The sequence below is a fragment of the Lissotriton vulgaris genome, chromosome 6, assembly GCF_964263255.1.
Source record: "Lissotriton vulgaris chromosome 6, aLisVul1.2, whole genome shotgun sequence".
Lineage (NCBI taxonomy): Eukaryota > Metazoa > Chordata > Amphibia > Caudata > Salamandridae > Lissotriton > Lissotriton vulgaris.
Genome location: NC_141694.1, coordinates 1277137978 through 1277152679, shown reverse-complemented (window position 1 = coordinate 1277152679; position 14702 = coordinate 1277137978). Strand labels below are relative to the sequence as shown.

Genomic DNA, 14702 nt, shown 5'->3' with positions numbered 1-14702 from the left:
AAGTGATGGTCGAGGGAGAAACCAGGGCCAATCTCCTCATTAGCTGTCTAGCAACTCCACCGGGCATCAGCCATGTTGCTCAGGTCTCAGTGTTCGGAAACAACCATTTTGAATAGATACATAGGCTACAGTAACAGAGTCAAGCAGTGGAGAAGCATGTCCCCACTAGAGGATCGAGGTAAAAGAAGTAAGTGGGGAGAGGGAGTAAAAACAAACCAGAGAAGGAGCTAGGACTGCCCTTCAGGCAGATGGGGGATGTGTTCCAGGTCTGGTCGGAGTCCGGTGGTAGGGAAAACTGTGGTAGCCATCTTGGGGTCAGGCAATGGATGATATATAATACAAGTGATATTTTTCTATAACCTGGTGTGGATTCCCTTTTGTGGTGTACCTAGTGTGTCACTGGTGGGATGTTTGTGTGTGTTGCGAAAATGCTCTACAGATTGCCTCCAGGATAAGCCTGACTGTTCTGCAAAGATACCAAGGGGGTGGGCAGGGGTTACCTTGAGTGTGTAACTCTCATACCCTGACTAGAGTGGTGGGTGCTGCCTGGCTTAGGTGCATACATTAGCTAACTAGAAACCCCATTTCCAGCAGTCTCCCTTTCAGAGCAAAAACTGCATTATCGCTAATTCATAATATTTTTGGTATAACTTCTAAATCAGGATCAGTTTGCTGCGTTGTCCAATTTGGGATACAATATGCCATTATGATATATATATATGTGTGTGTGTATAAGTTAGGCTGAATGGTTTACAGTTAGGTTGGTTGAGTAGAAGATTTAAATCAATATACCTACACGTCTGAGAATGTTTTCAAGATTTTCAAGGCCTGCATCCTGCATGATATAGTTTGTCAAGGGAGAAGTTTTGGAAAGAGATTACCATTTCTTGTTATGACTTTAGTTGGACTTAATGTGATTTTCTGCGCATGTGGCAATATGATGGTGAGATGGTTGGCTCTCTCTAAGGCTATAGGGGGTTTGCAGGGATAGTACGTCTGGTAGTTAAGAGGAGGCCTAGCATAGTCTTTCATGTGAGTTGGTTTGACGATGAGTTGTTTTATGTTGAGTTTGTTGATGAAGATGTCTCTTACTTACTTTGTGCTTTTGTTGCTCTGTATGTTGTAATCTCAAAGGTGGGTGGTGTGTCTGTATTGGACAGACAAGATGTTGAGCAAGTGAGAGACTTCCTCTGTGAAGTTCTCGTATTTTTTAGAGTCCTGTATATTACGTGGAAGGTAGTATTTATTCCTGTGGAGGGTGGAAATGTCGTGTGAGGGGCATTATTGATTTAGAATTTGTTGATTTGCTTGGGGAACATGGCCTGGAGTATCATAGGACAACTGCAAGGCCTCCTCCTCTATTGTGTGTGCAGTCTGTGCAATGAATACTTAGGCCCATGAGTACAAGGACATCTAGGATGTGGGTGTCAGCCAGGTTCAGCCAGGTTTCTGTGATACAGAGTGCGTCAAGGTTGTTTAGGGTGCTGAGATCTCTGATGTGCTTGAAGTGGAGCATGTGTTCATTATTGCTAGGTGCATGGTGACCAATGTGTTGGGGATGAGGTTTGAGATGTTTACTATGTGTGTTGATTTTGTGCCCATGGTGTCTGGGTATGGTTGCTAATGTTGGAATGTGTAGTGTTACGTGATGAGTCAGACACATAATCATATCTTACATGGAAGATGGTTGATGGAGCTGTTGAAGTTGTAGGGTTTCAGGCCCATGCCCATCTCCAGCATCAAATGGCCCTGAAAAAGAAAGCTGTTCACAATTTTCTGTGGAAGGCTGAGCTGTTTATATGCCATTAGGGGCTGAAGTGTTTTGTTTGGGCATGGATGAGAAGCAGTAGTTTAGGGTTGGGATACTAAGTGGTATTTCGTGATTTAATATATTCCTTGTCTTGATGTAATTTCTGGGTTAGTTATTGTCGTATGTAATTTTTCTGATTGGACCGGGGAAATGCAATGTGAATAATTTTTTTTTATATAAAAGAACTAGCAGCCCGTCCCGACGTTGTCCGGTTATGAATTGCTGCCGGCCAGCAGTATATTGTTTAGTAGGATTTCGTTTTGATAGCATTTCCTATCTGTGACAGGCTTGTGAAACGCTCCAATTCACAGTGCACTGCTGATGCACTTAAGAGTGTGCGTTCAGTAGTGTGTGAACTCGAGTTTCCCTACTTTATTTTTCCTTGCAATATTATATAGCGCGAACTCGACAACATGGCATGAGCACAATTTACATTACAGAAGAACACATTCATTTGTGGTAGGCACAGGGAGACAACGCGATTTGCCTGGAATCAGAGGATGTTGAGCTGATGCCGAGATTCGAACGTAGCTCCCCAGCTCGTAATTTTAGAACTTGTGGCGGGAGGTGTGTCTAAAAGTGTATGTCGGTGCTGGCCATCAATGAGAGAGACCTGTGCATTTTTCAAATGGGTGGTGAAAAAATATGAGTATGTTGCTGGAGATGTGGGCCGCCGTGCCACCAATGTAAACACCCATTATTCTGCAACTTTCTTTCCGCATACCATCACTCCGCATACTTTCATTACGAAAGTACCATGACTCCGCAATGCCATTATAACGCATGGCATTATATTTCATATGCTTTTACCACACATACATTTACAACGAAATTCGTTGTAAATGCATGAATGGTAAAAGCATGTTTTTAAAAAAAATGTTTGGATAAGGTAAGTATGGGTATAGGGGTATATGTTTTGGGGTACTGAGGTATATGTTTTGGGGTGTTTGGGTATTTTAAGGGTTCAGATATAGTTTTGGGTTATGGGGTACAGGGGTAGTTTTAGGGTTTAGGGATAGGTATGGGTTTTGGGGTACAGGGGTATTTTTAGGGTTCAGGGCTAGGTTTGGGTTTTGGGGTATAGGGGTATTGTTAGGGTTCAGGGGTAGGTTTGGGTTTTGGGGTACAGGAGTATTTTTACAGTTCAGGGCTAGGTTTGGATTTTGGGGTACAGGGGTATTTTAGGGTTTAGGGGTAGGTTTGGGTTTTGGGGTACAGGGTTATTTTTAGGGTTCAGGGCTAGGTTTGGGTTTTGGGGTACAGGGGTATTTTTAGGGTTCAGGGGTAGGTTTGGGTTTTGGGGTACAGGGGTATGTTAAGGGTTCAGGGCTAGGTTTCGGTTTTGGGGTACAGGGGTATTTTAGGGTTCTGGGGTAGGTTTGGGTTTTGGGGTACAGTGGTATTTTAGGGTTATGGGCTAGGTTTGGGTTTCGGGGTACAGGGGTATTTTTAGGGTTCAGGGGTAGGTTTGGGTTTTGAGGTACAGGGGTATTTATAGGGTTCAGGGCTAGGTTTGGGTTTTAGGGTACAGGGGTATTTTTAGGGTTTAGGGATAGGTTTGGGTTTTGAGGTACAGGGTATATTTATAGGGTTAAGATGGGTTAGTGTTTAAGGGTGTTGGGGTATTTTAAGGAGTAAGGGTGGGGTATGATTATGGGGTGCAGGGGTATTTAAAGGGAGCGGGGTGGGATTAACATACAATATGAGACATGGCATGAAGGGCGGAACGTACCACATGTCCCCAGCGTTTGTCACGCCCCCAGCACACGCCCACAGCACAACGCAGACATGCCCACAAGGGACTACTTTGCTGGCACAGTTCTTTTACCTTTTAAATGTATATGGTGGGCGTCTGCATAGCCTATGTCCTTCTGCTGCAACTGCCCTTTCCAACGCTTTATTGGGTGTTGTGATTGGTGCTGTGGTTCCTGAGATTACCCGCCTCAAAGGTTTGGGCTCTCTCTTTATTATATTAGTATGGATTCCAAAAAATGTGGTGTAATCTATGTACAAAAAATATGAAATGTATGTGGTCAAAAGTAGTTTACAAAGAATGTAATAAATCTTTGAAAGAAGATTTTGGGTCAGTGACTATGTTGGATTAATTTGTGTACCTAATTTAGATAGGACACCCTACTCAAAATAGGGAGTCTGTGGAGTTTCTCCAGCCCAGCTGTTGAATGCAGCCGGAGTGGAGAAACCTAAGTGCGCATGTGTATTTAGCCAGCCTGAGACAACCGGTCAAACACACATGAGCACTTAGAAGTGCACATAGCACTCCTCCTCCCCCCTCCATTCCCCTGCTCTGCCTCTCCCTGCATACACTGTCTCAGAGCCGGCAGGTGAAAAAGAAAACAATGGGAGAACATCATTTTATTTTTCACTTGTTGGCTCTGAGCCATATAATAATGCGACGTTTCTTCACCATTGCGGAGGAGCTGCCACTGGGTTTGTGGAGTGGAGGCTAGGATATAGGGACAGTTGGAGGAAGAATGGCGTAATGATGGGAACTACCTGCTGTTGCTGTAACTTAAGGGCTTGGTATGAAATAAAGAATTTATGCTTTAACTGAATGGTTCCAGACTCTTGCATGGAGATCCTGCCACCCGACTTCAACAGACAAGACAAAGCGGTCCCTGATTTAAAATGAGGGATTTGCAAATGTTTGCAGTTCTGTATTAGGAGAACAGTAATGGGCTCTTGCCCTGCTGTTGGGCTTTGACATATTGGCCAGATAATTTCTGCAAAATGCCAAGATTTTCTTTATATGGGTTGATGTTCCATTCTCACATTTAACAATGAAGCTTTTATTTTTAATCCTGGGGTCTTGCAGTAGCCTCCCCTTAGTAGGACCGAAAACTGAGCCGTTCACGAATATGCCATTTATTGTTGCCAGCTGTTTCTCTCTTTTTTTTGTATAGTAATAGTGGCCAATTGGTTCAATAAAGTTATTACCTAATGATGAATTTTTTTTGTAGGATCTCTAAATTGGAGAGGTTTTTACGTGTCAGTTAGATTAGCCAATTGGACCCAACATTAGTCTCACACTGGGAGCCCCTTTGTTTGTTCTCGATGGCAAACATATTTTTCTTTTAAAGTGGAAATCAATTTGAAGAGAACATTCTTGTGCCTAGCAATCATTTCCATTGACTGGTTACAGTAATTAGGTTGAAAAGAACTGACCATTGTACAATACTTACACTTCATTCTAACTGACTGTCATTGCTTTACAGGTAGCAGACTGTGCCTGGGATGAAACAGTGAAAGTTTATACCCCATCCTGCCTTTCAGCGCGACCTTAGAAGACTGGAAACTGATCTTTCAAATTTTGTATCAAGTCTTCATACTTTTGAAATAACTTGTTACCGATTGTATCTGTGTTCATGTTTCTCACCTAAGATACATGTTTCATGTATACAGAATATTGATGCATTCCTGTAGCAAGAATGGACACGAGTTTATTTTTTTCTCATTTGACTGCACTGTAATGCCTTCAGAATTCCCCATAACGACTCTTAACAGGTGTCGACCCGTTTCACTACTCAATTTATAATCAGTGGACATTTAATAAACTATCTTGATATGATAATAAGGAATGTTGCTGTAAATTAATTTTTTGGGGCGGTGTAATTTCAGCGATACATGTGACTGGCAGTAAATGCCATAGATCATAATGAGCTGCATCCGTTGACCTTTCTTTCAGTGGTTTCGTTGGTGCTCAGTCATCTTGATAGTGGTGACAAGTGGAGTCCCCTGGAAATTCTTGTGATTGCTAGTAATATGTTTCGCTGTGAAACATCTTTATACTTTGTCATAATACTAAAAAGTGTCTTTCGTGCCTAATTCTTGTCTTCACGAGGATGAATTAAAGGAAACTCCCCAAAACGTTGTAGGACGTTTGCACACTTTTTAAAATGTCTTACTTATCACAATCAAAGCATTTATCTTTTTAGTATATATTTGCAAAAAACATGTTTTCTTACTTCATATTAGCTAAATTTAATAACCAAGAGTATCACTGAACGTGAAAACATTTCCAAAATATATCCACGTTAAAAAGTCATATTTCAAAACCCAGTTTACGGTATAATGCACATATTCTGGTTCTAATCTCACACGTGCTTCATTTGCTCAGTGACATACATTTTCAATAGATTTGGTTCAGTAGCTTATACATTAGCTGCAATATGTAAAGTACTCTAATATGCATTGTTTTAACCATACGTACTTAACATTTCTTGCTCTGCATTCATACAAATGTACTCTTGAAAGTTTGGATGTGTATTTATTTTTGTGAACTCTCTTGGATAATTTAATTTAATCAATGGGAACAAATACTAAAACATGAAGTATAGTTTTTGAAAATATCTACGGTCTAACACTTAGGTTTTAGTTTACTTCTACTCAGTTCATCTGCTAGATATACTTTTGTTATTGTTATTTATAGTAAGTCTTTTTTATTCTTTTCAAAGTAATTCTTGCTAGTTGCATAGTCCCTTAGAAACTCCCTCATGCATGCAAGTCAAGGATTTTCAAGAATATTTGAGAAGTTTTGCTCAAATGTTCTCTGTCTCACAGCATTGAATCCTGTTAATAACACCCCATGTTCTTCTTAGATGCTTAAAAGAAGCGGTATTCACAAAACGCCTGTGAGGTGTTTTTGTTGGCTAGTCATTAGGTGCCTTCCAAACTTCCTAGCATATGTGATAGGGCTTTTCTGATGACATGTTCAATGTCATGTTACGTTCAAATCAGACCTTGTTGTATGATAAACATCAGCACACTAACTCTGTGGAGTTTTTATATTAAAGGCTAAGGGCCTAGAAAACTAATACTTTGAATAGAAATAGTAGCCAATAGATTGTGCAAGATCACCACATTATTTTATTAACAGTTTGACATTAGTCGCCCTAGCAAAAATAACATAGATGTAGCAAAGAGGAAACTAGTATTCTGCCATCCAGATAACTACATATAGTACACAGAAGAATTGTAAATGCTAGCTAGATATACCCCACATCCAGAACAAGACCCCCTCTCTATAGTAGAGACTTGGGAGATGATTACTGAGATTGTAAATATATCTAGACAATTAAAGTAAGCACTGAAATGGTAGGGACTTTACAAATCCCTAAACAGATACAATCTGCAGCTATTAATCCACAGATGATGAATGCAATAATGGGATGTTGTCCAACCAAACAGACAAAATACTGGTTTTGTTAGCAATAAAAGCCTACTAGGTAAAAGTGGTGTTTCCTCATTCTCCTGCATAGGATAAACATTGAAGACTAAACATGTTTTTACCTGTGGGTATGTACCGAATATGCAACAATGTCAGCTCCAGGAATGTGTGTTTACTGCCCCAAATGTGACTACGCATGGCATACCTTCAATTGCAGTTTTACAGACAATATAGATTCAGGGGGAGCATGGAGATTCAACTGCAGTAGATTTATGGATGATATTTATGTAATTTAGACACAGTAGTTGGGATAATTCTTGGTAATGTTAAATGTGATGCAGCACTGTTGGCCATTTGCCAAACATATACTCCAAATCCACTAGATCAAAAACAGATGGATTTAGCAAAAATAATATATCTAATAATATAACTAATGTATGTCTCAATGGGGAGAGGTACCTTAGGGGTAATACCACAGAGGCCCCAATTAAAAACAAGGGCTGTAAATATACATCTTCAGAAAGAACGCAAGCCAGAGCTGCAGCGGTCCTGCAGGGATAGAATGAAATTCCAGGATGCTTTTTAAAAGAAGCCACCATTTTATAGTAAAGGTGAAGAGCAGGCAGGATATAATCTGAAAGAAGGGAAATAAAGGCTCCAGAGAAATATCAGTCCTCTGATGAGCGCTATTCTTATTTTTACAGGATCATGGTGATAAGACACCAGAGTCTAGTAAAGATACTCATTCTTCTCCAGGGCCTAACAAGAGGCTAACCTACCAGCAGAGGAGATGAGACAGTCAAGGGCTAGTGCCCTCAAAACCACATTTTCAGAAGAATAGAGTAGCTTCAGCAAGGAAACAAGATGCCTTACAGAAATAGTTCTATTGAGGAACGGAACATAGGTTTTGGCTGTACTAGACAGTGCTGGAGAAATAAACTATAGCCCATCAGAAACTCAACCCACTCATGATCGTGGAGGAAACTGGTGATTACATGCAACTGTCTAATGGACATCTAAATGAATCAGATTTGATACACACAGTTCAGATGCAAATTAAAGAATATATATTGAACAATCAATCTCAATGATGTTTTGGACTCCTTTGAATACTAGAGGGAGAGGAGTGGCTCCCACAAGTTATAATTGAGGCTCCAGTGGAGGAGAAAGTTATAATGTGAGCATTTCCATCATTAGGGTCCCATTCCCTTGAAGAACAATGTGGCACAAAGTGGGTATTACACTTGGCTCTAGCACTTAACAAAAAACAGGCAGAATGGGATAAAGGAGCAAAAGCCCACATAATTCCTTTGAGCTGCAAGCTACGGGTTCTAAAACAATATCAACTAAGCCCAGAAAGAACTTACCCGAATCATAGGTGAATTACAATACTAAGGAATAGTAGTCTATGTCCATTAAAAATGAATACTCTTGGGGGCGTGGCTTGCAGCCGACTGAGATGGCTGCAGCCTGAGTGTGCTCCTGACCTTCCGTGGCTGTTCTACGACGATTAGGCATCCGGATCCGAGTGCAGAGAGCTGGAGGCATCACATCTAGACCCCTCCTCTATGTTGCTGAGGACGATCTGACCCCCTGAGGTGTTGTTGGCGGCTGGCGCGGCCAGGGCTCTATAGCCCCATCTGTGGAAAGTGGCAGCCACGGCCCGAGTCGGCAGCCTGCGGCCGCCGGATCCGCTCTATTTTGTCACTTCATGCTGTTGTGATCCGCCGGAGCACTACCGGCGAGCGGGGAGCAGCGACAAAGCTCGCGCCGAGGCGCCCCCGAAGGTGCGGCGCGGTCCGGTGCGCGGACCCGGTTGCGGCCGAAAATCGATTTCCGGCTTTTGGGTCTGGGCGGAACCATGGCCGCAATGAGTCTGGTGAGCAGATCAGAAGTGACGGGGGCTAACCCTGGGGGCAGAAGATACAGCGCTGTGAGTGTGTGCCTCGGGGGTGGCTGCAGCCGGCTCGCCCCTCCGTTTGAAAATATAAAGCAGCTTGGAGGCCCCAGATGGAGGCGAGGTGATGCTAGACCACCCTTTTATAGTGTGAAAAGGGCCCAGTAGAAAGACCTTGAGTAGTTGTGTGAAACACACAGGGACATATAGTAACTGCTCAGCATGGGGTTCTGGTGCCCGGGCTGCAGCAGTATGGAGCCAGGGAAGGTGGCGTGCCGGTGAGGCAAGGGCTGATCTGAGGTGTTTAAGGTGGAGCCTGTTAACCCATCCCAGTACAAAATAGATGTGTGGCTAACTACCATTGCGCAGAGGGGAGGTCGCCTGGAGGACGCTAATCGGCCGGACAGGCCTATGTGGAGCCGGTGAGGCACCCCTAAAAGTGGATCAGAGAATTGTGCTACGCCCTACAGCGGCGCCCTCCCGAGGATCTAGGGGGAAGCCGGGCATGGTAATCTTCCACGTGGGCCTGGTTAAACAGCTTTCTTGCAGAGGCGATGTGCTGGTTCGGATGCTGACTGCCCTCTGGGACCCTGAGGTGAAGAGCCCTCAGTTGTAGAAGGGACGGATCGCTATATTGCCGGGCGGTGAGGTTGTAGGACGCCTAGCCCGACTGTTGCTAGGTGGTTGACTGGGGCTACGAGGGAAGGCCGTAAGCCCCCCGCATACTTCAAAATAAAACCCCAGGGGTTGGCGTTCCCCGAGACTCAGAGGGCCTTACAAGCCCCCCATTATGGAAAAAAATTGCCCCCGGGATTTGGCCCACCCGGGGACTAATTAACCAGTTGGCTGCTAGTGGTTTTCCCCTCCTGTGCTGAAGGATCTAGATCCCCATTGTTCATGACAAGGTCAGCTCATCATAAGCACAGCTCCACTGTGCCTCATGACGAGCTGAGCTCGTCATGAGCAGGAAAGAGGTTAGGAATAAAACAGGTATCTAGAGAGAGGGTACCCCACTATCTCCAGGGAACAGGGTACAGTGACAGTAAGTCAAAAAGGAATCCCTGGGTACACACTCACTATACTTTCATACCACTCTAAGTAAACATTCAGACTTAAACAGGGAATACTGGTTCAATACACTATGTAAATTAAATATTAATTTCCACAACAAAATTGGAACGTTCACAGTCTATTTTTAATAAAAAACATGTACATAAAAAGTTAAGCGCTTTACAACACAATTAAAATTTCAAAGAAATTATTCTTTGAAAAGAGTAAAATAAAACAATTAATCATAACATTTCATTGCATATGTTGCCAAATTCAACTTGAAATTAAAAACAAAGAGAAATACATAAATGCCATTTCATCAAATCATAGATTACACATGGAAACAATTATCAGAGACCTATTAGTAAAAAAAAACCCTCTATTTACTGTGGCCTATTGGTGTCTTTGCCACTACTGATCTCTAGATCCAAAGGCCTATAGTTTTTATACAGGTGTAAACAACAGTAACAATAGTGCATGTATATCGGTTGTTCACTAGACCCTAGTTGGATTCTCTGTGTGACAGAATGCTTCGACGCGTTTCGGTGCAGAACAAAAGATACTGTGGCACCTTCTTCAGGACTTCTGTATTTGGGGTTGCTCGCTTCAGTAAGTGGTGACTTGCACCCTCTCCCTTATTTATATGGGAAAGTATCCGAATTGGTATATTTGTAGTACTCGGAATACTTCTTCAGTTTTTCAATTCAGGAAAATGGATGATCCCCTTTCACATATAATGTGCTCCCCGATATGGGGTATCTTCTCTGTTTTTCAAATCTTTGTGGTACTTGGCTGCATATCTTAAAAATTTATAAAACTTTTCTCGAACGGGCATAGATCTGTGTATCTCCTTCCAGGAACTGGATATGTTCTTGTTTTTACTGGAGTCCAACTAACTATAACGTGGGAATTTCAACGGTTTTATGTCAGTAGAATTTCCAGCTAACTATAACTGGTGTGAAACCTATGGTTTTTTCAGTGAATTTAATAGGTTTTTTAAATGCTAATTCCTAACTATAACTGGTGTGAAACCTATGTTTTTTTCAGTGAATATATATACATATATATATATATATATATATATCAAAACAATACCCTTTCAGGCACAGAGTGTGCTATACATTATGCAAGAAAGGAGCAGATAACGCTGGGTAGTTCACAAGTTTAGATGGAGAGCAGCTCCTGAATAGAGCACTCTACAACACCAGTGACACTCTGAATTTGCTCTCTTCAAATGATTGCTTTTCTTTCAAAGTTTGTAAGTATAGAATTAGCACAGTGCTTTCCACGCAGAGATAGAAAGTGACAAAGTATTAGCCATTCCTACAGCAAAGACTTTAAACATAGGATTAGCACAGTGTCATCCACGCCGAGCTTTAAAATGACAAAAGCCTTTTATCACTCCAGGCACATTATTACAGCTTTGGATTGGTAAAATACCATCCAAGCCAACCTGAAATGAAAAATAGCAACACCTTTCTTGTTTTTCTATCATTATAGTTCCTCTGAGAGGTTTAGCTTCGTCCAGAGACAAGGGAGCACCCAGTATAAGTCAAAACAATACCCTTTTAGGCATTGAGTGCCGCATAAATTATGCAAAAAAAGGAGCAGAGAACTCTGGGTAGTTCCCAAGTTTAGGTAGAGAGCAGCTCCTGTATAGAACACCCTACAAAACCAGCTATTTATTCAGCAAAGTCTTTAAGCATATAATTAGCACAATGTAATCCACGCCAAGCTGTAAAAAGACAAAAGCCTTTTATCACTCCAATGATAAGTAAAAGTGTCTACAATGGGTTTTGTTCGAGAAATATAACTTTTAGTGTACTATACATAAAGTGACTTAGTGGTTCAGTCCAATTAGATTCTGAGCCTTTGAAAATTCAATGCATACGTCCAAATTCAGAAAATCTGAACACTCAATGAATATAGAAACAATAAAACACGGGGATATCTTTTCTTAAAAAATAGAAATGATTTTATATAAATAAAGTTCGAGAGGGTACAATCAAAGGAAATGAATCCTGGAAAACATCATGAGAGAGGATGTACAAATTATCCTACAAATTATGAGTGTATAAATCTATTCCAAAATAATTAAAGTAACATATCTAAAGATACAAGGTACAGTTACTTAAATACAGTAAATATTTTGGAAATATATGATGGGGTCGACGTTTCGGTCTGTCGTGGCGTATGTTCGTTTGGGGTCCATTTACCGTTTCTCTGCATGTCCGGCTGGAGTGCAGGAGAGTGACTGGGACAATACGAGCCGAGATATATGGGACAGTGAGCAAGGGCGTCCGCGCCCGAAACGCGTCTGTTTGATGATTTCTGCACCCTGCACTTTAATTGCAAAATAAAAGAAGCTATTTCACAAGCCTGACTCCGGACGATCATTGTTGTTTGCGCCCTGGGAAAACGGGCAGAGGCGCTGCCGTTTTTCAAGTTGGAGAGTAATATATATATATATATATATATATATATATATATTACCTACTGGCGATAGCCAGTAGGTATATATAGTTAGGATTGGCTACCATAGGAAATCCCCAACATTCTATTGGGAATAACTTTGGCCCTGGTTGATGAATCTTCGCAAATTTCTCAAAGAAGATGGCTCGCTCCGCTCCTTCCCTGAAAATTTGGGGGGATTCGTCAAGTGGGGGCTGAGAAAAAAGGGAGGTCCCAAAACGTGTTTTCCCCATGTTAATTTCCATAGGACCTTTAGACTCGGCTACAGCCCGAACGGCTGAACGGAATTATTTGAAATTTGGTAAAATGGAAGAGACTGGTTCGCAGATTACGCTCTTCTTTAAATGGTGTAAATCCGTCCAGTATTTGCTGAGAAAATTGCATTTAAATCCAATTATATATCTATAAGCGCGCACGCGTGCACGCACTGTCCCCGCCTGCCTGCCTGAAATTGGGCCGCCGCGCTGCCCGCGGTGACTTGGAAGTGCTGCGTGGCCGGCTGGAAATGTCCGCCCCGCCGCAAGGGGGAAGAAGGATGATGGCGGCTGACTCTGCAGGGCTCCCGTGATGGGAGGGAGCCCTCCCATTCGCAAGAGAAGCGGCTAAGTGCCCACCTCGTTTTTGTCTCCGCCTGCCTGTCTAAAATCGGGCCGCCGCGCTGCCCGCGGCGACCCGGAAGTGCTGGGGCCGGCCGGCCAATCCCAGCGCGGCCGGCCGGGAATACCCGCCCCCCGCCACGAGGGGAGAAGAAAGAAGACGGCGGCCTGGTTGATTGTGCAGGAGGCTGTCCGTGGGGTGGGGGGCACCTAGGCACGCGCTATGTCTGCCGAGAGAGATCCAGCCAGGTGAGCTTCGGTCTATAGCACAGAGCGAGCCAGCAGCGGCGAAGTCCGAGCACTTCCTGGCACAGCAGCAGCTGCAGAGTGACGCATTCGCCTCCCAGACTGGAACTGCCGAGCCGCTGCCCGGAGCATGCCGCGCACACTCCCCCTCCCCTGCACAGAGCACACCAAGACAGACCGCGAACACTCAGCCAGGTAACAAACAGCACACGCCACCGGGGAGAGGCAGCTTGTGGTAATAAATGATGACCGCAGGACTGGAACCGCGCTAGGACACAAACAAGGCCTGTTTCTGTTCGCATCTTCACAACAGCACCTGTGCCAGTCGCAGTAAGTGCTGATGAACACAGCATTTCCAAACGTGCGTTGTTCACCCAACCTTCAACATGACGCGTCGCCCTTCCTGACAGTAACTACACACACTTTCTTTATGTACATACCTTCCCTGTCTTCAAAACGCATGCATTAAATTACTGTAGGTCTCGTTTTAATAAAAGTTCATCTAATTTGAAGTTTATAGTTAGTCCATCAACACTCTTCGCACATTGATTTTACTTTCAAATCCTGCTGCTCCATTATTACCCTTTCGACTATAGAGCACCCTTTTATGAATTTATTCATAATTTATATCTCTCGCCTCGCATCCCACACGATAAATTTGAATTTCCACTGTGTCACAGTCTGCACATATAACTTCGCTAACGGACTGGTGAAACATATATAAACCCCACACTAAAGTTTTACCCATGGTTGCTCCCTTTTTTAACCACCTATGACACGCTACTGACTTGCTCAACTCTACAATTATTTTACCTCCACTGCTTCTTCTGCCAACACCATAACATAGATACTTCCTTCTCAATCCGTTTGAGAAAAAGATCTTCGATAAGTCACTCACGCTTTTGATTATTGTTTGGATATTATTAATTAAATGGTTTATTTAAGCATGGACTAGTATCTTAACGACTCATAAGCCATGACTTATGTATACAAAAAAATCGGAAAGGTAACTTATTTCATGCCTTTTGAACATGGCACTATAATAAGCATTACATAATTTTACCTTAAGGATTAAGATATTTCCCCCCTAATAACGCGAATCAATGTGAAATCCATGCCACGGGGTTGATTTTCTGTTTTAAAGCTGGGGGAGCCTTGACACCAACCACGGCCACCTCTCATCCCAGACAGCTGCCTGGAAACTGCCGAAATGTTGTGATTGCTACTTTAGATGGAAGAAATCACAAAAGCGCAAAATGCCTCTGCTACTACCCACAGGTAGTCTGTCACTTCAAGGAGCACCCTCCCTTTACAGATCAATAAACAAGCTCACATTCCTCCCTGGGTGAAGTACTAACCCCTAAGAATTAATAACAAAGGGCAAAATAAATATATAAAATATATATATATATATATATATATATATATATATATATATATATTCAC

General features: G+C 42.6%; 1 protein-coding gene across 1 annotated transcript in view; it reads left to right on the top strand.

The window, feature by feature from the left end:
- The window catches only part of PEX7 (peroxisomal biogenesis factor 7), a 1199560-nt gene extending 1191486 nt beyond the window's left edge, over nt 1-8074 (top strand). The window contains exon 10 of the mRNA XM_086927402.1: nt 5044-8074. Coding sequence (XP_086783528.1) covers nt 5044-5112 — 69 coding nt within the window. The 3' untranslated portion in view covers nt 5113-8074. The remainder of the gene's footprint in view (nt 1-5043) is intronic.
- The last annotated feature ends 6628 nt before the right edge of the window (nt 8075-14702 follow it).